Genomic DNA, 24,258 nt, shown 5'->3' with positions numbered 1-24,258 from the left:
CACGCGGTAACAAACGCCAGGAAAACTCAACTAGCCTTTAAACACGCTAACGCAGTGTTGTGTACAAATTTCATTGGACGAGCCTTTATGCTGAACGCTTTACGGGCGGGGGGGGGGGAGAGACAATTTCCCAATTTTCCCGTTCCGACGGCAGCAGGCGCTAAAGCGTCTAACCAATGAAAACTGTACACAAGAAAATGCACGACTTTTGACAGGTTGCGGTCTCCTTGTGTGGGGTGCTGTGTTTGCTGCTCTTAGGCTATGAACTTCTTACGTTGGCCACTACGTCGTCTTATGTAAACTGGAAAGACCTGTTCAGCCGTAAACTTTGGGGCAGATTCGAAGCAGCTCAAAGAAATTGCAAAATCAATTTTTATTTCAAAACCGTGTGAATCTAAATCTAGTTCTTCGAATTTTTTTGCACTCGATTCGCTTATCTCAATATTTATAACGTCACTGTTACATAAAAACTAGTTAAATTTGATAAAGTGTTGGAAAAAAATCCTCGGGGGATATGGGTAACGTGATACGCGAGCTAATTTTTTATCCATTTCTTTTTATTAGCATTGTTGTAAAGCTGCCGAAATGAACATACTCAATTTTGTTTTTCGCAAAAATCACGCCAAAGACACGTGCTATTCGTGGTTTATTTTGTCGTTGAACTTCGCAATTATCGTTTTAAATTCAGGGTTATTTTTTTCTACCGGTAACGTGTTTGTTGCTCTTCAGAGCACTTATTCCTTGTCAAGAGAAGACACCGCCACCATCATCAATGCAGTCAACATTCCGTTCTACATCGCAGGTATAGACTTGATTCATTTATTCTCAGTTTGTTGTTTACTGGGTTTTGTCATGAGCGAGTTCTTTATAGTAACATAACATGAACCACGAATGTACTTAAGTTCACAGATAATATGTAACTGCGACTATAGCCTCTGTTTTCATGATTTCCGGAACTTATTCTCCGCCTACGCGCCTTGCTTTGACTGTATGTCACCTAGGAGCAACAAACACAGCACCCCACACGTGGAGAACGCAACCAGTCAAAAGTCGTGCATTTTCTTGCGTACATTTTTCATTGGTAAGACGCATTATCGCCTGTTGCCGTCGGAAGGGGAAAATTATGAAATTGTCTTCCTTTTTCCGTAAAACGTTCAGCGAAAAAGTTCGTCCAATGAAATTTGTACACAACACTGTGTTCGCGTGTTAAAAGGCAAGCTGCGTTCTCCTTGTGTTTGTTGCTCCTAGATGCCAGTTTATGAACTTCTCGGGTTGGCCGCTACGTGGCTCCTTATAAACTGAAAAGGCTAATTCTATGGAACGGAATATCATAATTTGTCAAGTGGAACTAGTTTTTTTTTTCAATTTTCTTCACTAATCTTGTTATATTTTTTTTTAATATATTTTAATAGGCCGTTCTATAAATTAACGTCGCCTTTTGGTTTACTGTTTTTTTCTCACTTCTACAATGCTTCCACAGCTCTCCCACTAATGAGAGCTAATGAATTCGTCTATAGGTTTGACAGCACAATTTCCAGAACAAGCTGGGCGAATTTATGGAAAGGCCTATTAAACTTGTTAATATTATCAAACGTTTATACTATATATCTTACAAAAGACGTATCAAAAACGAAACATGTCTACGCGAGGCACTTTCCAATAGGAACTACTTTCCCATTGAACCGCGGATGTGTACACTGCATCACGACTACGCCTAGAAAGATACAATGTAAAAATTACATTCCTTAAATTGATAATGGAAAGCCTATATAACCTATATTTAATCGATTCCTACTCCTAAAAGAAGTACAAAAATGATACTCAAGTTAAGAGATAATTTAAATTCAATTTTTAAATAATTTTTAATCTCGCTCTCTACCTATATTTCTCAAATTCTCCCCAAACGCTACTTCTGACAATGTTAGACCGCGCTTTATCTTCGTTTCCGGAAAAGACGTGGTCTTAATCCTCCTTGCTAAAAGCCGTTGCAGCTCGTTAAGCCTAACTCTTGTGTTTTTATATTTTTGAAGGTTATTTTAAGAATTTGTTAGCAAATTCTACCAAGGTTGAATCATAGACAGTATATACTGTCTATGGTTGAATTTACCTTGAATTTCTCAGCGCACTATGGCCAAGGCCCGTTTTTAACGAGATTAAAAAATTGAATTTTAATTATCTCGTAACGTGAGTATCATTTTTGTACTTATTTTAGGAGTAGTAATCGATAAAATATAGCTTTGGCCGATGTGAAGAATAGCCCCCCTATTATTTTTCGTTTTTTTTATGATTTATCGATAGCATTTTTACGCTGAATTTAATTATCCGCAAACATGTAAATAAAAAGTTATCGGGAATTTGAGATTTCACTGTTATTATACGCAGATTTCACTGGCTGTTCTATACTTCTGCCCCCGAGATAGAGTAGGACACACGAAAACAAAATTTAATTTTGGTCTATACTAATTGAACACCAATGAATTATTTGGGCCAATGTGAAGAATTGAACATCAATTAATTATTTTCGTTTTCCGCGTATTGAGCACTTGGAAAAGTTATCGGGAACTTTTCGTTTTCCGCGTATTGAACACTTGAAAACGTTATCGGGAATTTGGACAATACTTGATGCGTTATGGCTAGGTACCGTCCTCTAGGTCGCGTTATGGACGGCCCATCGTGATAGCAAGAATGGGGTTGGGGTGGTACCGCGCGCCCCCAGCGCTCGAGCGAAGCCAGTGTGCTGCGCCGTCAGGCGCCAATATTCTGTTTTCGATTGCACAAGTTGAGATGTTTTTTTCTCACTTTGTCACTGTTGTGCATTAATTCTTTGACCAAAAATTTTCTTTCAATAAAATGCTTTGAAATTGTAGATTTTCAACACGCGTTAACTTCACTAATAACCATTTGCGGAAATTTAAAAAAAATCCAGTTAAATGTCGATGCTCAAAAAACGGCACGTGCATAACGTGTTCCAAGTGCTCAAAACGCGGAAAACGAAATACTTTGAGGTACATATCATTTACATATTCAGTTAAGGGGAAGCATTTTGAACTATTAGTAGCAAAATAAATCAGCAGATGGCGCTGACCGTTGCACTTTTCGAAGGTACTTCCAATCTTACAGCGCCATCTACAAAATAATTATATTGAAGCTAGCAAAATGTAGAAAAAAATTACAGAATTCATGAATTCTTCGTGAGATTCGTATTTATAAAATATATTAACTTAATAATAAAATAATTATTTCGTTTTATTATTGCAATATTTTTAAACGTTTAGTAGCATTTTATATAACGAAATAGAATGGTTGTGGGAACCGTTTTCCCCCTAAAAAAATTCTATGGGGTGAGGTCTTGTTGCTACTCACCTGGTAAGGCGTGAAAAGGTGTAAGGAAGAAGATTGTACGACGTATCGAACGTTACTTAGAATATCGCTTCAAGGTGACCCGTTGCCAGACTGAATCGGACGAACTTTATTGTTTGGCCCGTGGCGGAGGATAGCGTGGTAGGGGGGGGGGGGGGGGGTATTGGCTCCATGGGAGATCTCCACTCCTTTCAATTTTCACCGTCAATAGACGACAGTAATTCTTCGAAAACGTGTTGGCACCGCATTCTTTACATTTTGTGGGTAGTAAGAGGTTTTATACAGGTATATGACGTTTTTGGTTCAACTATATTTTTCTCTATTTTGGGACCGGTATAAGCAACAAATCAAAATTTGGATATGAATTAAATTGTCACCGCTATATTAAATTATTTGGTCCGGAATTTTTGGTGACTGTTACTATATACAAACAAGAATGTAACTATATTATAAGGGAGAGATTTTCCTTCGTTCGTAGTCTTCATTGGACGAACGTTTTTCGTCATTTTCGATTCGTCGCCTTGGACATTGGAGACTTGATATAGTAGATTTGATTTTTTTATATCAAATTTACGATACCCGTTCTCCAATTTAGCCGTCTCAAATTTTAAATGACCCTTTTAGTTATTTAATTAAAAAAAAATCGTAAAAAAAAAACAATATTTATCGGTCCAAGCCTGTACCGAAAATGTTGTTGTCTTCCCTCATTTCAACCCCCTTTTGGTTAGGGCATTCGTCTTTAATGCGCATTATTCGACGCGCAACACGTCACGAGGCGGAGTCTAGTCAGCTGTAAACATTACCGTCTTTTTTGGGGAATTTTGCTGGGCGCGTTCATGTGGAGTTTACCCCCCTTAACCCCCATTCTCCACCTGTTGTTCCAGATAGTGGCCGACTAGCGGGCGGCCAAAAGGGGGGGCGAAAAGACCGTGATAAAGAGTGTTTTCCGTGTTTGTGTTGAGCTTCACAAGGCGCAGAGGCGTAATTTATTTACATTTTTTAAATAGTTTTAAGTTTAGCTTATGAATAATTATCTACAATGGTAAACTACACAAAATGTTGTTACACGGGTTTGAAAAATATCAGTAGGTTTTACAAAGAACCTTATATGAAAAACGTTTCCTTTTTAACATTCCCTAAACCTAAAATGAAATATGATAAATGCAAACTATGAATATATATAAAAACCATTATAATTAAAAGTTAAATCAGCAATTTAATTTGCCCTAAGCTACCTAAGCTTTACACATGAAAAATATCCTGTTAAAATTTTAAAAACAGTACGCAGTAGTAGACCAAACAAATAAATTGTAACTTACTAAAGAGCATTGAATACGGACATTCAGACCAATAACATAAGGTAGGATGCGCGTGAGGGTTGCGCAAACGAAACTCGATGCCAGGTAAAAGTATGGGGGGAATGAACAAAAAGGGGAATTTCTAAAGCTTTTTGCGACAGGTTTTTTAACATGAGGCCGCCGTTCCTTCTCTACATCTTCCATGCTGTTACCCTCCCGCTGAAAGTCCAAGGGACGTTTGGTCACTCTAGAATGACATTGTGCTCTTATATTTTTTGAAGAAATAAATCATTTTAGGTATCGTAAATAAATGCCCTTTTCGAAATTTGGTACTGATTTGGCCCCGCGATCGCCATGTTGGGTGGAAAATCTTTATCTATAGATTTTAGCATAGGTGACGTTGGCCTACGCATGGGCAAACTACCCCATGGCCTACGTTACACTGTTAGCTCCCTATTATGGAGAAAATATTTTGACAGTGTTTCTCAGAGTGGTACACAGTTAATTTTTAACATACCAGTGATTATAGGGAGCTAACAGTGCGACATGTTGTGACGTCATCCATGCTTTTCCCTATTGAAAAAAAAATTCCACCAAGATGGCCGCCATGGCTAATGCTAGGACTGTCCACCGGGACTGTTATCTCCCTATTTCTCAGCCAGAATAAAATTCATTTATTAAATTGTGCCATTTCGATCCCACAGATCGTTGTCAGCACTGCGCGATACTGTGAAGTAACTTTGCCGCGATCAGAGCCGTCAGCCTTACGATAATTATCGTCGTATCATAGATGATAAAATATGTGGATATACAAAATCTTTAATATATCAATGATGAAATCTAAACAAAAAAAAACGCTTATTTATTCAATCCTGCCAATTTGACCCTACAAACCGTTGTCAGGAAACTATTTAATCCATATCTCACTCATTATTTTAAGGTGCAGTATCTAATCACGTTTATTATGAGGCCGGGGGTGCAACAGTCTGCATTCTTGCCATCCGTAGGATAGTTATCGTCGTAGAGATACAAAATCTTTACTCTTTAATATATCAGTAAATGATTTTACGAATTATACAGTATACGATCAATTCAACTAGCTGGGGCTTGCCAGTTAGTGTATTTATATAGTATGAACAATAATAATAATTAAGATCAATGATGAAACAATGATTATGTGGCGACAATCAACGCCTTTTTTCCCGTTTCACATAATTTCACCAACGTTTAATTTCATTGCGTCGGGAGCCAATGAAATACCCGGATGATTTATTTTAAGCGGAAGAAAGTACCGGGGGGGGGCTAGGGGGGTGGGGAGGCTAGGGGGGTGGGGAGGCAACGGGTAAACGGAAAGAAACGCTAAAGAACGTCTCGAAATACTAGACAATCTCCCTAGGTATAAATAAATACATTCTTGATATAAATATTCGGAAATATTGAAAACTGAACCCTCCTCTTGATTACGCCACTGAAGCCCGTGAGAAAAGAGGTTTCGTGAGACCTTCGGACGGATCAAAGACTATATAAATTCTTATATATAGCGATAGCTTATATAGTCTTTGGGACGGATCATCTTGACGTTTTGAACCACGAGACCCCGTCACGCTAAGGGGGGGGGAAAGGAGGTGGTCTTATTTTTTGCGTCCTCGCAGCAGCGTTAATCGCGTCGAAAAACGTAATATTTAAGAACCAATGAGATTGCAGTATTATTTGATTTTATTAAAGCGGAGGAGCATACCGGGGGCCCCAACGGGTGGAATTGGAGAGACGCTAAAAATAATCTCGACATATTCATTCTCCCTGAGTATAAATAAATACATTCTTGACCAAACTAACCTGGCAGTTTAAAACATGAAATTACTTTATATTTCCAGATGTTTCAGTAATAATTTGATTAAATCGGTAAATCGGTAACTTAAGCTTAAATTAAATTTACTTTTTCGATTTCGAATAAATTTGCATTTCCCTTTATACAGCAAAAAGTAATTGGCAATATAATAATTTGAAAAAAATGGCTTGAATAAATGAAAAAACCATTCAGAGCGAGATAAACGTTACAGCCACTTTATTTCGGGAAACAAAACGAGGGCGGGGGCCGCTTTTTAGCAACCAGACAACCAGTGCTTCAAGGGGTATAATCTTAAGCTTGACCGAGATGTCCAAAACCCTGATACCTTGCAGCAGGCGCCTACAAGACACGACTCTTGTTGGCACAGAGGTTTTCACATCTAAATGGCGTCGCCAATGACGGCTTAAACATAATGGGCTACTACTTTATGCACAATCATATCTGTTCGGACCCCTTCCAAAACTTTCCATTCCTCCCCGTAAAGGCCGTAAAAGCGCGGGCCATACACGATGCGATTTTTCGAGCGACCGCGACTCGCGGTCGTTTGTCCTTGAAAAAATCGTACCGTGTGTAGCGTTGTTGGGAGACCAAAGACGGCGATTGCGACCGTCGCTGGTCTTCCGACCAGGGCGGGAAATTTCAGCGATTTTCCCAAGTCGCAAACAAAAATCTTCTCGTGTATGGGCTAGTCGGCAGACCAGCTAACGAAAATTTCTAATTTTCTTTAAATATCTATTATTTATTTATTTTATTTATTTATTTATTTATTAATTAATCTAAGTAATATAAAATTATGTTTATATAAATAATAAATAATTATTTATGTAAAATATAAATATATTTAAATAATATGTATTAAATATATGTATATATAATTTAATGTAGAAAATCTAATCAAGATTTGATTAATCTTATAAAGATTTGATTAATCTAATCAAGATTTGATTAATCTAATCAAGATTTGATTAATCTAATCAAGATTTGATTAATCTAATCAAGATTTGATTAATCTAATCAAGATTTGATTAATCTAATCAAGATTTGATTAATCTAATCAAGATTTGATTAATCTAATCACGATTTAAACCAGATTTAATCAATCTAATCACGATTTAAACGAGATTTAATCATTCTAATCATGATCTAATCGTTCTAATCATTATCTAATAATTCTAATCATGATCTAATCTTTTTAATCAGGATTTAATCATTTTAAACAGATTTAATAATTTAATAATGATTAAATCATATTTAAACATTCGAATCACGATTAAACGTCATTTAATCAACATATTCGTGATTAAATTGAATTTAATCAAAATAATCATGATTAAATCAGATTTAATCTTTCGAGGGGTGCGTCGTTAATCAAGGAAGTGACCTACCCCTCGGTTTGGTCAAATCTTTCCAGTTTCGAAACATCGGGGTTTTCGCGTGTGTGGCAAAAACCGACGAGCGATCGCGATCTCCCGGATCGTAGCGACAAGTCGCCCCCCAAAAAATCGCATCGTGTACGAGTAGTCGCCTAACACCATTTATATATGGGATTGTACCATTATGAAAAAAAATTACCAGAACTTGAATTTTCAATAGAGTTTAACAAACATGGGAAACCGGGTGAAATAAGGACGTTTTGAGAGAGTAGCGCCATGGAAGAAGTAGAGAAGAAGTAGAGAAGGAACGGCGGCGTCATGTTAAAAAACCTGTCGCAAAAAGCTTTAGAAATTCCCCTTTTTGTTCATTCCCCCCATACTTTTACCCGGCATCAAGTTTCGTTTGCGCAACCCTCACGCGCATCCTACCTTATGTTATTGGTCTGAATGTCCGTATTCAATGCTCTTTAGTACAACTTATTTGTTTGGTCATCTACTGCGTACTGTTTTTAAAATTTTAACGGATATTTTTCCATGTGTAAGGCTTACGTAGGTTAGGGCAAATTAAATTGCTGATTTAACTTTTAATTATAATGGTTATTATATATATATATATATATATATATATATATATGTAAAATTAAATAAAGCTACCGATAATAAATTTTATTTGATTAACCTCCATGTAGTAGCAGAACTTTTATTTTATTTAATTTTACATCATTTATAATTAAAAGTTAAATAAGCAATTTAATTTGTCCTAACCTACGTAAGCCCATAAATTAGGCCTTTGCGCCTTGTGAAGCAAGCTCAACACAAACACGCGGAAGATATATTGTAATGTTTACAGCTGACTAGACTCCGCCTCGTGACGTAGTGCGCGTCGAATAATGCACATTAAGGTCGGAGTGCCCTACTAAAAGGGGGTTGAAATGAGGGAAGACAACAACATTTTCGGTACAGGCTTTCCTATTCTGGCCGCCGTTCAACGCTTTAGAGCTCTGGTAGAGAGCCCAATATGAAAAAACGCAAATGAAGAAAGGCGAAGCGGAGGGGAGAGTAGATTTGATGGACAAGCGTAGCTAATCGCGGTCCGCCAAAGAAGGGGTCATAGTTTTCAGGGGGAGGAAAGAAGTGTGTCCGTTTTTCTACTCTACTGCCTTTACTACCAAAAACCTCCGTGAGGCTTCTATAGTAGTACCATTCACTATTTAAAAAAAAATCCCTCTTCGAAAACCTTCAAGCTGCCATCTACACATTTTTTTTTCTTTATTTCTCGTTAGTTTGGAAAACAACCTCTAGGTAGCCCACGCGTGCAGATCCGAGTATAGGAAAACTTATCAAATTCTAATATTTTTAGATAATGTGTTTAGTTACCAAAATATAATAGTTTTTTTTGAATTTTTTTTTCTATTCAATAAAGTAAGGTTAAATTTACGAAGCGTATGAAACTAAAAGATTTTCGTAGTACTGAAGTATATTAAAAATGATGACGAAATATGTTAAATATTGCTTAATTTTGTCATCATATAAAAAATTTACCAAGTCTTCGATTAAAATTCGCCTCGAACAAATTTAAAATCGAAACTTCCAGATGAACTTAAAACCTTTCCCAAAGCTCTAGTGTGAAAGGTTTTCTAGAATACCAGGCGCGAAGTTGATATGTATCAGTATTATTGTTCAAGTTTAATGCTCATTATTTAAATATCTATTTAAGATAATTGAATAATTACTTTTACACATGAAAGAATACATGTTTCGTAAAATGTACTATAAATTTGAGAGTAATATCGACTTTCAAAGTATTTAAACAATTCAGCCAAATATATTTAATTTTAGGTACTTTTTCAAGTTAAATTAATAATTAACTAAACGATGGAATCCAATTCCCTTCGAACAATTTATAGTTTGAACTGTGCTGATCACGATACAAAAGATCACGTGAAGTTATATTTAGCCATTTACGAGATAAACGGTGTTTTGTGAGAGCTTGTAAGCGCATTTCATCCAAATTTAAGTACAATTATTTAAATAACCATTAGCGATATCTAAATTCGGTTCGAAGGTTATTTAGAACCAGATCTCGTGATTACAAAACCGAAGAGTTCTTAGTAATCCGACCTATAGAACTCTAGATTAACAAGCGCAAACACGTCGCGTTTTTTAAACTTTCACAATGCTTCCCCTTAACAACCAAATCCCTTATTTGTAAGAGTTAAGTATAGTCTACACACTTATTTGTACGTCATGTAACCTACTATCACTACAAATTTCATTTTCAGTATTACTACTTAGTACACACCAAACATACATTTTGATTTCACGTGTCCTGCTCTATCTCGGGGAAAAAGTATAGAACTTCCATTAAAATAGTTACGAAAATGCATTGAAATGGGCGATTTTCAAAACGCGTTCACTTCACTAATTCTCATTTGCGATAACTAAAAAAAATACCATCGTACTCCTTACACACTGGGCTTTCATCTAAAAAAAAACAAACAAAAAAAGGGGGGGGGGGCTGTTCTTCACTTTTGCCATTTGGCAAGGAAACGTATTTATTTAAGTCAAATTTTATCGATATAATTGACATAAAATTATTTTACACGATGTATTTCGTCTTGCACTATTTTTTCTTCCGAATATACTCTGAAAAATATTAATATTACCCTTTCACAGCACTGGTACTCGGAAAGGAATTATGAAAACTCTTCTAGAAAATTAACTCGATTAATACCACGAAGCGATTTTTAGCGTTGGCCCCAGAAATTCGCCAAAGGCAGGGTTCAAACTATGTAAAACGTTAGATGGGGGTCGGAAAGGGGGTTAAAATGTAGTACAGTCAAAGGTAGGCCCAAGGGGGGTGTTTTGACACCACCGCCTTGTCTACGCCACTAGCCTCAATACCCCTTAATTAAGCTCTAAATCTAAGCTCCTTCCCCAAAGGTTCACGCATAAATTTGCATTTAACCTTCTGATTTAACTAGATTAGAAACGTCTGGTTTAATTTCATGTATTCAGTAGCGGCGCCAGCAACAGGCCGGGGTAGGCCTGGGTCTATTTGAAATTTTGGTAGGGGCCTCCAAAAGTCGTCTTAAAGGGCCTTCAAATTATTTAATAACAGAAAATTCTGTAATTTGTTTGCGAAATAATTTATTTCTTTATTAATTTTTCAATATTCAACGCGAGTGATTCGTTTAACGACACTGCTGTTTTTATTCCTTTCAAAGGTACGAGTAACTTTTCTTTGACAGTAGTTTTTATTTTAGTTATAATTTTTGGCGAGCGCTACTATATCCAAATTGTATCTTTAATTTTATCTTTACAAATAAATGGTTCTTAAACTTACTTTACTTACAAGGAGACGACCCGAGGTGTAACGCACCGATTTTGTTCAAACTCGGGGGTTTGGTAGACCTTCATATATCTTGAAAAACCCTAATGGCAACCAAAAATGTTTTTTTTCACAACACAAAATGGAAATTTTCCCATTGAAAATAACATGGGAATCTAACCAGTTTTAAGGGTTACCCCCCTTTAAAAATTTTAATTTCGAACTATTTCATTATTTTTTTATTTATATTTTCTATTTTAAGCATTTTCAAAAATTTAAATTTTTTAAAATTTTAAAATTTCCATTTTGTGTTGTGAAAAAACATTTTTGGTTGCCATGGCAAAACGGTTGTCTATGGAGACATTTCCCTTTAGGGTTTTTCAAGATACATGAAGGTCTACCAAACCACAGAGTTTGAACAAAATCGGTGCGTTACACCTCGGGTCGTCTCCTTGTTTGCACATTTCGTAAAGTTGGTAGTTCTGATGTAAGGGATGTACATGCGAAATACCGAAGGAATGAATGTAAATTGATAGACTTGAATTCAGTCGTTGAAATCTACATAATAAAACTCTAAGCCCCTTTCGTCGCATTTTTTTCTGACTTTCATTCGCGACTCCAACGTGGCGTCGCCACGGGTACCCGGAGGTACACACCGAAGGTATGCCTAGCGCTTCGCCTTAATACAAGGTCAACGACGCATTTTTTTTCTGACTTTCATTCGTGACTCTAACGTGGCATCGCCGCAGGTACCCGGAGGTACACACCGAAGGTATGCCTAGCGCTTCGCCTTAATACTAGGTAATAATAAGAATAATCAGCTAGGCTAATACCCAAGGCACCACCTTAGGCCTAAGTCATCAAGCGACTTTTGAAGCCATTAATTCAGGTAGAGTATATTTCAGAAATCGGGTCTAACGTGACATCGCCGAAGGTAATTTCTCTGCGTATAACCCGTGGTCGTTGCGCTTCGCCTTAATACTAGGTCATTGAGTATATTTTTGTCGTTGGGTTTGTTTTTGGAATTTCGGATCGGATTTCGCACTGGCTCGAATTTCGCACTGTAAATCGGGACTCAAGGACGAGCGTATTTTTATTTTTCGTCATGAGAGTAAATCAGCCATTGGACACAGGGGGTTTAAAAGAGTACAGAGGGGTTGGGGACGTCTGCGAGAGTTTGAGTTATTTTTGCGGGAAAAAGGAAATTATCGCATGGGAAAAGGGGAGGGGAGTACCACGGTAACTATCACATGGGCCAAAGGGGGAGGGGGTACCGCGGTTATTATCACATGGGAAAAGGGGGAAGGGGTACCACGGTAGTTATCACATGGGAAAATAGGGGAGGGAGTACTAAGGTAATTATTTAAGGCCTTACGGATGGGAGGTTCGACTATGGGGTAAAGGGTACCACGGAAATTATCGCGTGGAAAAAAAGTTCGCGGGCCTTACTGCGGTGGTTCGACTATGGGGTAAAGGGTGCCACGGTAATTCTCGCATGGGTAAAAGGGGGAGGGTGCCTTACTGCGGTGGTTCGAATATGGGGAAAAGGGTGCTTCGAAACACACCTTACAGGCGGTCCCTCAGCTAGTAAGTAAATAATCATTCGTGTTATTAGTTAAAAAATTTTCGTCGCGTACCCATTTTACCCAAAAATTGCACCACTTGCTTGAAAAAAAATAATCCACGTAGACGGATTTGAAAAAATTGTGGTGGGGGGCCTCCAAATGGGTGGCCTACCTCCCCAAAAATCGTGGCGCCACTACTGATTATACTGAAAATAACTAGCAATAACTATTCCAATTAAAAATTTTAAAAAATATTTAATTTGACGCGTTTTTGCCCTTTTTAAAAATCTGTTTTCCCAGACACCCGTCCACTCAAGTCCCTGCTTCGCCCCCTCCTGAAGTCCCTGCTTCGCCCCCTCCTGAAGTCCCTGCTTCGCCCCCTCCTGAAGTCCCTGCTTCGCCCCCCTCCTGAAGTCCCTGCTTCGCCCCCCTCCTGAAGTCCCTGCTTCGCCCCCCTCCTGAAGTCCCTGCTTCGCCCCCCTCCTGAAGTCCCTGCTTCGCCCCCCTCCTGAAGTCCCTGCTTCGCCCCCCTCCTGAAGTCCCTGCTTCGCCCCCCTCCTGAAGTCCCTGCTTCGCCCCCCTCCTGAAGTCCCTGCTTCGCCCCCCTCCTGAAGTCCCTGCTTCGCCCCCCTCCTGAAGTCCCTGCTTCGCCCAGCTCCTGAAGTCCCTGCTTCGCCCCCCTCCTGAAGTCCCTGCTTCGCCCCCCTCCTGAAGTCCCTGCTTCGCCCCCCTCCTGAAGTCCCTGCTTCGCCCCCCTCCTGAAGTCCCTGCTTCGCCCCCCTCCTGAAGTCCCTGCTTCGCCCCCCTCCTGAAGTCACTGCTTCGCCCCCCTCCTGAAGTCACTGCTTCGCCCCCCTCCTGAAGTCACTGCTTCGCCCCCCTCCTGAAGTCACTGCTTCGCCCCCCTCCTGAAGTCACTGCTTCGCCCCCCTCCTGAAGTCACTGCTTCGCCCCCCTCCTGAAGTCACTGCTTCGCCCCCCTCCTGAAGTCACTGCTTCGCCCCCCTCCTGAAGTCACTGCTTCGCCCCCCTCCTGAAGTCACTGCTTCGCCCCCCTCCTGAAGTCACTGCTTCGCCCCCCTCCTGAAGTCACTGCTTCGCCCCCCTCCTGAAGTCCCTGCTTCGCCCCCCTCCTGAAGTCCCTGCTTCGCCCCCCTCCTGAAGTCCCTGCTTCGCCCCCCTCCTGAAGTCCCTGCTTCGCCCCCCTCCTGAAGTCCCTGCTTCGCCCCCCTCCTGAAGTCCCTGCTTCGCCCCCCTCCTGAAGTCACTGCTTCGCCCCCCTCCTGAAGTCCCTGCTTCGCCCCCCTCCTGAAGTCACTGCTTCGCCCCCCTCCTGAAGTCACTGCTTCGCCCCCCTCCTGAAGTCACTGCTTCGCCCCCCTCCTGAAGTCACTGCTTCGCCCCCCTCCTGAAGTCACTGCTTCGCCCCCTCCTGAAGTCACTGCTTCGCCCCCCTCGTGACGGTTGTAAATTTGATCATAGACAAATAAAAGATTGTCCAGGACACCTATCCTCTCTAAAAAGCGTTTTCTCAACGACAATAACCCTTGACTACTTTAAAAAAGAAATGTATAAAACGCCTAATTACGTCACTTTGAGTACAACTTCCGTCACAGACTTATTAAGCATTTTAATACCGACCAATATGACACTGTTAAACTAAACCAGAAATTGCCCCCAATACGGTTATCTCCTTCGCCGCCCCCAAATGGAGGGTTACGTTGAGCAGACGACCATTTTAGTAAGACGAACTCCGGTAATCCTACGCGTCTTGGAGGCAAACAATGTTGTGGGTCGTTGGATGAGGACCACCTACACCGACCTCCCCATCGGGTGGTTGTCATACTTCCGCCACGGGTGTCCTGTCCCTGTCCCTTTGTATCCCCCCATTGGCGTGGCCCTAGGCATGTCAAGCATGGTGAGCAGACTGAATTGTCCCACCCGCTCTGAATAAATGTTATGTGAATCTTACATAAAATAAAATATAAGACAGTACGGGATAGCTGACGTTAAGAATCTGTCTTTTTATAACATAAGTAACATAATAAACATAAGTAGGCACAGAATGAATTCGGTTAATGATAGTCAGTCGTGGAGTGATTGCGAAATAGGAAATTTCCGAAACTTGTCCCTTCCTACTGTTTCCTTTGGCAAAATAATTGGTTGGTTTGATGGCGAGAAATACGAGCGTACACGCGTTTAGGTTTGAATTCGAAAAAAACCATTTTCTGGAATGGAGTCAGTGTTTATAATAGTTATTCTTCTTCTCCGATTCAATAATTCTTCATTATTTTCCAAAAGTAAGCGTTATTTACACTTTTGAAAGCATTTCAATTTGTAAGAAGCCTTGGGCCCTTGGCTGGTCCGTCGAAAAGGCTGGCGGTTACGGGCATCCTCCAAATTCTAGGAGCAGTTCACGGAGAGTTGTCATTTTGTTCGTACGTAATGGTTTACGTTGTCGTTGACGAAACAGACTATCATTAAAAAATTTGCAATGGGTGAATAGAAAGTGTCATACTTATGTTTATTATGTTACTTATGGTTGTTTACAATGTTAAAAATTGAGAGGACGTTATTTTTAAATAAGTAAATTCGATTATGAGCCAAAAATGTCAGGGTTTGCGTCATTTGCATAAATTTTTGTATTGAACCTGCAGGATTATTCGCCGGACCATTGTTAAGGACAATTGGATACAGACGAACTATTGGCATAGCTGTACTACTCAACACACTAGGATTGGCTATATCTTCACTGGTCGTTCTTGACAACCGAAGCAATTGGTTCAAAATATGTTTTCCTTTCATTGGTGAGTTTCTTGCATTTTCTGAACAAGATACCCGGACTTCAGAATACACGCAATCCCCCTGATATTTTAAGTACATTTTGCGTGTTGAAGTACAATCTGAACGCTCCAAATTTATCACCACTGCAAGCAAAGAATAACATAGCAACAGTTTAAAACTCTTAATGAAATAGGCGCCGAAAGTACGAGCCAAAAGTATATTATAACCAACATCCTGTACAACAAACGCACAGTATAACTAGCAAAGTCCCACGAAAACCAAACTATATTTAAAATAATCTTTTTACACGACTATAAACTTTATTTAATATATCACCTAACTAAAATTTTTATTTTGAGGCAAATCGAACTTAAATGAAGAAAAGTATGTATGTATGTTAAACGATTTAACATTGAGTCCCAATCGATCGAAAATACCCCAATTGTGCGGTTTACAGCCCAATTTTGCACGTTTATATTATTTTTTATAGTACATCAAATTTCGTTTTTATGAGACTTTTTTTAAATAGGTTTAAATTGTTCGAATTATTGTATTTTTGATATAAATAAAAAGTTCAAAGCATAAATATATTTATAAAAGCGCCACCCTAGGGAAGTGAGAGACTAACCTAACCTAACCTTACCGTTAGTACACCTGTAGCAATTTTGTTTAGGTATAACGTTTTTTGCGTACCCTGCTATATCTCTGGGCAGAAGTAAAAAACAAAACAAAAGGTCCCAATGAACCGAATCCGCCTTTTGGGCTATATTTCGGAAACATATTGAATTCGGTCGAATGGGATTTCGATCGAATGGGAATATACCGTATAAATACTTATTAATTTATTTAAAAACACTTCTAACACTATTTTCGTTTTATGTAAAAATAATCAGCAAACATTCGGTACATTTAATCTCAATTGTTGATTTATGTATTAGTTTTACGTGCAGTGTAGCCGATTAAGATGCTTATGATGCCGCCGAATTTTATGTAACTTCAACAGTTTTAGGACTAGTAGGTCAATGATATGTCAGATTATAGGGAAAAATTAACCACTTAATATTTTTTATGTTGTTTTCGCCATAATTTTTCGTTTTTAACGGGCTATGGGGCTATCTAACTGGTTAAAGCTTGACCGTTCCCCTTTAAGTCCGATTTTTATGAAAATTATAGGTTTGGTGAGGCCATAGCCTCTTTTTGCTACGCTTATAGTCAGTGGCGTAAATAGCGCCCCCGCAGACCCCGCAGCGCGGGGGGAGGGGGGCCGAGAACTAGGGGAACCCAAACGTTTATGATTAAAATCGCTGCTTTTTAAAAGGGCACCGAGTTGTTTTTCGCGGGGGGCCCCCGGAGTTCCTAGTTACGCCACTGCTTATAGTTGCATACAAAAATCTATTTTAAATGAGATACGACCTTACAACTCGCTTAATATTTCGATGGCGATATTTTAATTTACTATCAACTGTTATACACTTGCGCCATCTATCTCTAGATATTTCAATCCCGATCCTGAAATGCAAAGAAATCTTTTCTGGTATTTAGTTATTTCAGTCTTACCATATGTAACATAATTACTCATAAGTGTGCCTCTGCTTAACATCTCTGTATTAAAAATTTAAATGAGACCTTAATTGTTTCACAGCCACCAAAGAAAATACGGACTAACGTCGCGTAAAACTCGTTTTAACTTCCTCCCCCCCCCCCGCCAGAACTAGTTTTGATGACGATAAAGCCGTCATCGACTGGGAAGTGACGTCAATTACGTCATATCCTTGCAACAAGGTCTCATTGAGAAAAAGTTCTTTATGGCACACTTATGAGTAATTTTGTTACATATGGTCTTACCTATTGATTGAATTTTTATTTCAGGGTGATTGTGATAGCCTTGAATATTCTTTGTGGAAATCTAATTCTTGATTATGAAATAGGGTGGTTGATATATTGTTTGTTAGTTGAGAGAGCGCTCCTTTTGGTTAATCATTTCTCTGTTAGATATTTCAAGGTAATAAAGGCAGTGTTGCCAATGTTCGAAAGTCTAAATTCCCATTGCTGGATAGTAAATTTCCCATGAATTCCCACACTCCTATTAAGGCCCGCCCCCCAACGAAAACACAACAACATGCCATAATTTTCAAAAGTTTTGGAAAATGAACTTTTTAAAATCAAATTTTATTGAAATTACAATTTTTAAACATTTTGTTTGTTAGGCCTATGCATTGATTGAATGTAGTATTAAGATGCGCCGCCTTTATTATTTATCAAATCCCAAAATTCACGAAAGTACACTACGCTATATAATTTTGACCTTTCTATTGATAGTCAAATTAAAACAAACATAGGATAAATACCCTCTGACGTGAAAATTCCCACAAAATCAAGGTTTTTGAAAAAAAAAATTACTTTTCCCCCATAGAGACAAAATTTCCACAATATGGGAAATTTCCCCCAATCCGGCAACACTGCATAAAGGGTGTAATTTTCGGACTTAATTTATTTGGGTTAGTTTTGCAATGGAACAGTTGTGGTGGTAGTGAATCTTACTCTGATATCTTTAACGTTTATTATTTTAATATTAAGATTTTACTTTGACACGCAAAATGTATTGTAAATGTATGTATTGTGATGTCTGAACATTTAAAATTTATACGTTTCAGACTGTTGGCGCCATCTTGTCTAACGCGTATCGGGCTTTTAAGTATTAACAGTTGAATACAGGATACAGTATATCTCGTTTTATTTCGTAGGGTCATCGGTATCGGTCATCTGCCCAGTGTGCATCCAAGCCACGTTTTCGCACTTCAATACGCTGAAAGGGAAGGTTTCCGCTCTAATTATGCTCTCGAACACTTTCGCCGGGATATTCTTCTCGTTAATCTTCGAGAACTTGTTTCGTCAGTTCGGTCTCTCAATCTCGTTAATTCTCTTCGCGGCCATCTCGATTCAATCTCTGGTCCTGGTTTGTTTAGTTCGACTTCCTTCGGAAAATATCCCCGACGACGAGTGTGTTGGAGAATTGGACGTTTCACTGTCAAACGAGGATAAGAAAGAACTTGTAACCGACTCGCAATCTCATCTTTTAAGAAACTATTTCACCAACTACAGACTGTACACCATGTTAATCTCCATGTGTTTCGGTTTCGTATCGTTCTTAACCTTAGTCTCGACTATCGTCGACTTGGCTACGGACAAAGGTTCAGCGTACGCGCCATACATGATCGTTATTCACGCCGTTGGCGAAATTCTGGGTCGAATACCGTCCGGGATCGTGCTGGACTTGAAGTTTATTTCGTCCGAAGCCTTGGTAGCATTGAGTATGGCCGTGTCTTCGGTTATCTACTTTTTCGTGCCTATGGCGGTGGGATATCTCTTGGTTCTATGCTGCTTCTTCGCAGGGCTTTCTTACGGATGCTCGTCCACAGCTCGAACGTGCTTAATAGCGGAAATCGGCGAGCAGTTCATCTCGATGTCATTCGGAATTGCAGGATTTACGTGTGGAATTTTAAATTTGGTCGTGCCTAAAATCATAGGTAAAGATATTTTATCAATACGTGGTTATTTCAACTTTCAATAATGCCTTAAGGCAAAATATCCAGGTAACCTTGACAATTTACACAGCAGTATCTCTTAGAGCAGGGAACAGGGCTGCCAAATTTCCCATTTAAAAAAACGCCCATTTTCTAGGTCAAGATCAAGGGGGTCTCATGTACGGATAAAAATGCTATTGGCCGAACCAGGTGACGTCACCTGTAACTTTGAGAAGGCTAGCATTTTCCGAACCAGGTGACGTCATGTACTACAGTAGAAGGCTGAATAAAAGACCTAGAATAAAACGACGCGTAAACCAAAAGCCCCTTTTCGAGGCAACCTGTTTACCAACCTTGGGTCAAGATCAGCATTTTTAAGGTCTATATCGTCTTGTTTATATTAGTTATTTTTAATTGGAGGATTTTAGTATATTTTCGAGGTAAACCTCGTAAAGGTTAAATTCATCATTTAGTAAAGATCAAACGTTTGGTCTCGCATGTCTTAGAGACATAAATGTACATCTCTTTACTGACCATTTTCTTCCCGCATAAAATGGAAATCACGGTCATCGTCTGCTAATATTTCTGTAAGGTGATCTACATAGAATACCCACGGTTAAAACCTTTAAAATAGTCCTTGCAAATCTTAAAGCGCTGTTTATAAGAAATATGTTGCTTTACGCCACATTTGCTGGATATCGGACATTTTGTTTTAGATATTACTTAGTAGCTTGTGTTTCTACTCAGAGAATGATTGCTCTAGTATCTTAGTAAGATACGAGGTTTCAAATCTCAGTTCAAAATCAAGGATTTAAGCAAGGACGAAACTAGAGTTGGGAATCTGAAAAGTTACCATTGCTCGTGCGCAATCAGAAATAAAAGTTAGAAAATACACAATAATAAAAATATCCTACCCGAACCCGAGTGGGAAAACCCGCTAAAATCAATATGCACCTTGGGGTATGTTATACACATACAGGGTTTCTCAAATTGATCGATAAGGTAATTTTTCTCAAAACGTAAATAACGTAGAATTCTGAAATTTTAGGGTGTCCTCATCAAACAGAACTTTATGTGGAAATTTCTGAAAAAGCAAATAATTATTTACGGTTTTTGAAAAATGTATTTTTTCACGGATGAGTGCTAGACAAAAGTTTCAATTATGTTATGAGGTCATGAAAAATATTAAATTGTTACATCCAAAAAACTACATTTGAAATGTACTATCTCCGATTGACGTTTCAGGGTACATGAATTTACACATTTCTGTATTCAACAGAGAAAAAATATTGAATCATAATTTTTCTAATTTCATTTATGCGAATTGGTTAACTATAGTTTTCCGTTCTAATAGAACTAAGACAATTTAAACTCATTTTAAATATTGTTTTTAGACTATTTAATGTTTTAAATTGTTGGTCAAGATCAAAGGTAACGTGTTTTTTTTTTCGCAATCAGTATCAGTTATTCATTCAAATAAAGTATGCTTTAATCCCGTGAACAGCACACTCTTATGCAAGAATTATTCTTTGGTGAAAGTAATCGTATCGCTACTCGAGTTAGTCGACGATATCCTTACAGTAGACCGACTCTCAAGACCGTCAATAGAGTTGTTCGTGACTTTAACAGTACGACAAATATCAATCCAAGATTTCGTGTTCACGCGAATCAAAACTTCGCCATCGAAGATAAGGTCTTCGCCTACTTCATCGCTTACCCTCGAACCACCAACGACGATCTAGTTTTGTCTCTGCAGAGAACTATACCGTAGCAGCTATCATATGTATCACGCAACGTTCCATCAGAAACTTCATGATGGATATTTGCAACGCCGAGTCGTTTTTTGTAATTGGTACAGTAGCGTGTCTCAAGAATATCCGTATTTTCTGCGTCTAATCTTAGTGTTCCTTTTCGAGAGATCAACCCTGCAATCGCCAAAATAAAAACGAGTGGAATTACGTCAATCGATTCACACAAACGCAATTTTGCCTAAACGTGAGGGCAGGTTTGTTCGAAAATCGACTTATTGGCCCGTTTTTCTTTCAAATCGTCTTGATGGTGAGAGCTACTTACTTCAAAACTAACTGATGAACGAGTTGGATGACATGCCTTTGGCTGATTTCAGACGACTTTGGTTCTAGCATGACGGTGCACTAGCACATCAACATCGTGACCTTATCGCCTATCTAACCCCCAAGTTCGCTCAGTAGGAATGGTCCCGTGCAATTCCCTCCAAGATCCCCAGAGCTCTGGGGATTCATCAACGAACAAGTATACCAGACGCATGTTACGAGCGTAGAATATTTGCTCTAGAGAAGAATTGAAGCTTGCCGTCTTGTTCCAAATTATCCAAATAGATACAGGTCATTTCATGATATTCATTATCGTGCTGAAATCTATTGCTGCTGAGGAAATAATTAAAGAGCCACTAAAATATGTGTAATTCAATAAAACCTTTTAATTGTTGAATTCATACAATAATGGGTTGATGTTTGGCGAAACGTAAAATCAGGTTTAACTCTACTTAACTTTCCTTAAAAACTAAGTAGTGGACGAAAGATCAGAATTATTACATTTCAAAATAACTTTTATGGGTGGTATCAACTTGTAATATTCATGATATCATAGCTCAGTATATGTTTCTGAGTATGCCCCACACCGTTTTTATTATCCTTATTTTGACTACCACCTACCGGTTAAAAAATAAATTTTCGAAGACAATGAATAATTTTTTAATTTTTGTGAAAATTTATTCAATAAAGCGATTTCTATTGGATGTACAGACCTTGAAAATTTTCAGACTTCTACGCAACATGTGTGTTGAATGTATATAACACAGTGCCACCCACCAGTAGTAAAACTTTCCCGAAGTACCCACTTGCATGGTAATAATAGTAATAGATAGGTTAATACCCAAAGAACCACCATCTGCCCAAATCGGAGAAGATTTACTGCCATTATTCCAAGTGGAAGGTTTATATTTTGTAGGAAGGTGATAGTAAGTAAGTCATGGGAGCCAACAGGTCTCTACACTTACCATTACCATTAGTTTGTCTCCACTTACCATTACCATTAGTTTGTCTCCACTTACCATTACCATTAGTTTGTCTCCACTTACCATTACCATTAGTTTGTCTCCACTTACCATTACCATTAGTTTGTCTCCACTTACCATTACCATTAGTTTGTCTCCACTTACCATTACCATTAGTTTGTCTCCACTTACCATTGCCATTAGTTTGTCTCCACTTACCATTGCCATTAGTTTGTCTCCACTTACCATTACCATTAGTTTGTCTCCACTTACCATTACCATTAGTTTGTCTCCACTTACCATTACCATTAGTTTGTCTCCACTTACCATTACCATTAGTTTGTCTCCACTTACCATTACCATTAGTTTGTCTCCACTTACCATTGCCATTAGTTTGTCTCCACTTACCATTGCCATTAGTTTGTCTCCACTTACCATTGCCATTAGTTTGTCTCCACTTACCATTGCCATTAGTTTGTCTCCACTTACCATTGCCATTAGTTTGTCTCCACTTACCATTGCCATTAGTTTGTCTCCACTTACCATTGCCATTAGTTTGTCTCCACTTACCATTGCCATTAGTTTGTCTCCACTTACCATTGCCATTAGTTTGTCTCCACTTACCATTGCCATTAGTTTGTCTCCACTTACCATTGCCATTAGTTTGTCTCCACTTACCATTACCATTAGTTTGTCTCCACTTACCATTACCATTAGTTTGTCTACAGTTACCATTACCATTAGTTTGTCTACAGTTATCATTTCCCTAGTTTGTCTACTTTTACCATTGCCATTAGTTTGTCTACTTTTACCATTGCCATTAGTTTGTCTACACTTACCATTGCCATTAGTTTGTCTTCACTTACCATTACCATTAGTTTGTCTACATTTACCATTAGCATTAATTTATATTTACAGTTACTATTACCATTAGCCTCAAAAAGTGTCTATGGAAATAGGGTATAATGGAAGATCTCGGGAAAAACCTTTTAAGCAGTGGGGTAGATTAAATCCCCTTTTGAAATTTTTCTTCATTGCTGTTGTACTTCCTGTAATTGAATTATGTCTTGTTCGTTGCAGGCTGGAGTCGAGACGAACACGAAACGTACAAGTACGTCTACTATCTCTTCTCTTTGCTGCAGTTGATCAGTGCCGTTGTAATGTTCGTACCGTACATCGTCATGTCTCGAAGAAGAGTACCGAATTAAATATTTTGATCACCATTATTATTACGTCGAATTACAAAATAAATTATATTTATTTGATTATTTTGTTATCTGGCACTATTTGTTTTTCATTAATGATGTTACAGAATAAATCTAATTAATAAATTCATCAATTTGAATTTATTAGTATTGTAAATTATAAATCGTTGATAACTTACAAATCTATTGATTTAAAATAAGTGTATTATAAGTTTTGTCATTTGCCAATCTTATGCATGTGAGAACCATTTCCGAAATGACCACCCATTTTCGGTGGACTTGAGACTAATTTCTTAGGGTTAATACGTGATCTATGCTTCGTCGTCATAGAGCCAATTAAGGCGTACTCAATTGTTTTTAAGATTTTTCTAGTCATTAAAGAACGTAATCATAGATTTATGGTTTAAACACTTACAACAACTAGATTAATCTTTCTATTATAAGACACGGTTTACTGGTAGTACGCCTGCTGTCTACACTTCTGATTGAACATACTAGATTAATCCTACTGTTTTAGGCGCTGTTTACTGGTAGTACGCCTGCTGTCTACACTTCTGATGCTACATACTAGATTAATCGTTCTATTATAAGGCACTGTTTGCTGGTAGTACTCCTGCTGTCTGCATTTCTGATTGAACGTACTAGATTATTCGCTCCATTAGTAGGCGCCGTCTACTCATGGTATGCCGGCTGTGGCAATGCTATCTACACTTCTTATTCATCATACTAGATTAATCGTTCTATTATAAGGCACTGTTTACTCGTATTACGCCTACTACCTACACTTTGATTGTATATACTAGATTAATCGCATTATTATATTAAGCACCGTCCACTTGTAGTACGCCTACTGTACTGTTTACACTTCAGAATAAACATATAATATCACTCCATTATACATTATTAGGCACTTTCTTCTCGTAGTACGCCTGCTG

The 24,258-nt window shown here is 38.5% G+C and overlaps 1 protein-coding gene across 2 annotated transcripts; it reads left to right on the top strand.

Annotated features, from left to right (window-relative positions):
• Positions 1 to 545: 545 nt before the first annotated feature.
• Positions 546 to 23,414, top strand: LOC149963467 (uncharacterized). Of its 2 annotated transcripts, none has more exons than XM_090170703.1 (4): positions 546 to 802; positions 15,434 to 15,583; positions 18,305 to 19,087; positions 21,210 to 21,381. In XM_090170703.1, exons 1-4 carry the CDS (start codon positions 586 to 588, stop codon positions 21,239 to 21,241), a joined length of 1,182 nt encoding a protein of 393 aa, XP_090026829.1. In that variant the 5' UTR covers positions 546 to 585; the 3' UTR covers positions 21,242 to 21,381. The 2 variants fall into 2 exon arrangements, with proteins under 2 accessions (XP_090026829.1, XP_090026825.1); XM_090170699.1 differs by lacking the exon at positions 21,210 to 21,381 and adding an exon at positions 23,199 to 23,414 and having other exon boundaries at positions 547 to 802.
• Positions 23,415 to 24,258: the final 844 nt, after the last annotated feature.

The sequence above is a fragment of the Leiobunum rupestre genome, chromosome 1 (assembly GCF_980474605.1).
Source record: "Leiobunum rupestre chromosome 1, qqLeiRupe1.1.hap1, whole genome shotgun sequence".
NCBI classification, from domain to species: Eukaryota; Metazoa; Arthropoda; class Arachnida; order Opiliones; family Sclerosomatidae; genus Leiobunum; species Leiobunum rupestre.
The sequence above is the reverse complement of the archived record's forward strand: the minus strand, read 5'-3'. Positions and strand labels throughout refer to the sequence as shown.

Coding starts and splice junctions, on each gene's coding strand:
- LOC149963467 (XM_090170699.1), top strand. CDS start 586: ATGAACATACTCAATTTTGTTTTTCGCAAAAATCACGCCAAAGACACG. Junction 803..15,433: donor CATTCCGTTCTACATCGCAG/GTATAGACTTGA, acceptor TTGAACCTGCAG/GATTATTCGCCGGACCATTG. Junction 19,088..23,198: donor GGTCGTGCCTAAAATCATAG/GTAAAGATATTT, acceptor TGTTCGTTGCAG/GCTGGAGTCGAGACGAACAC.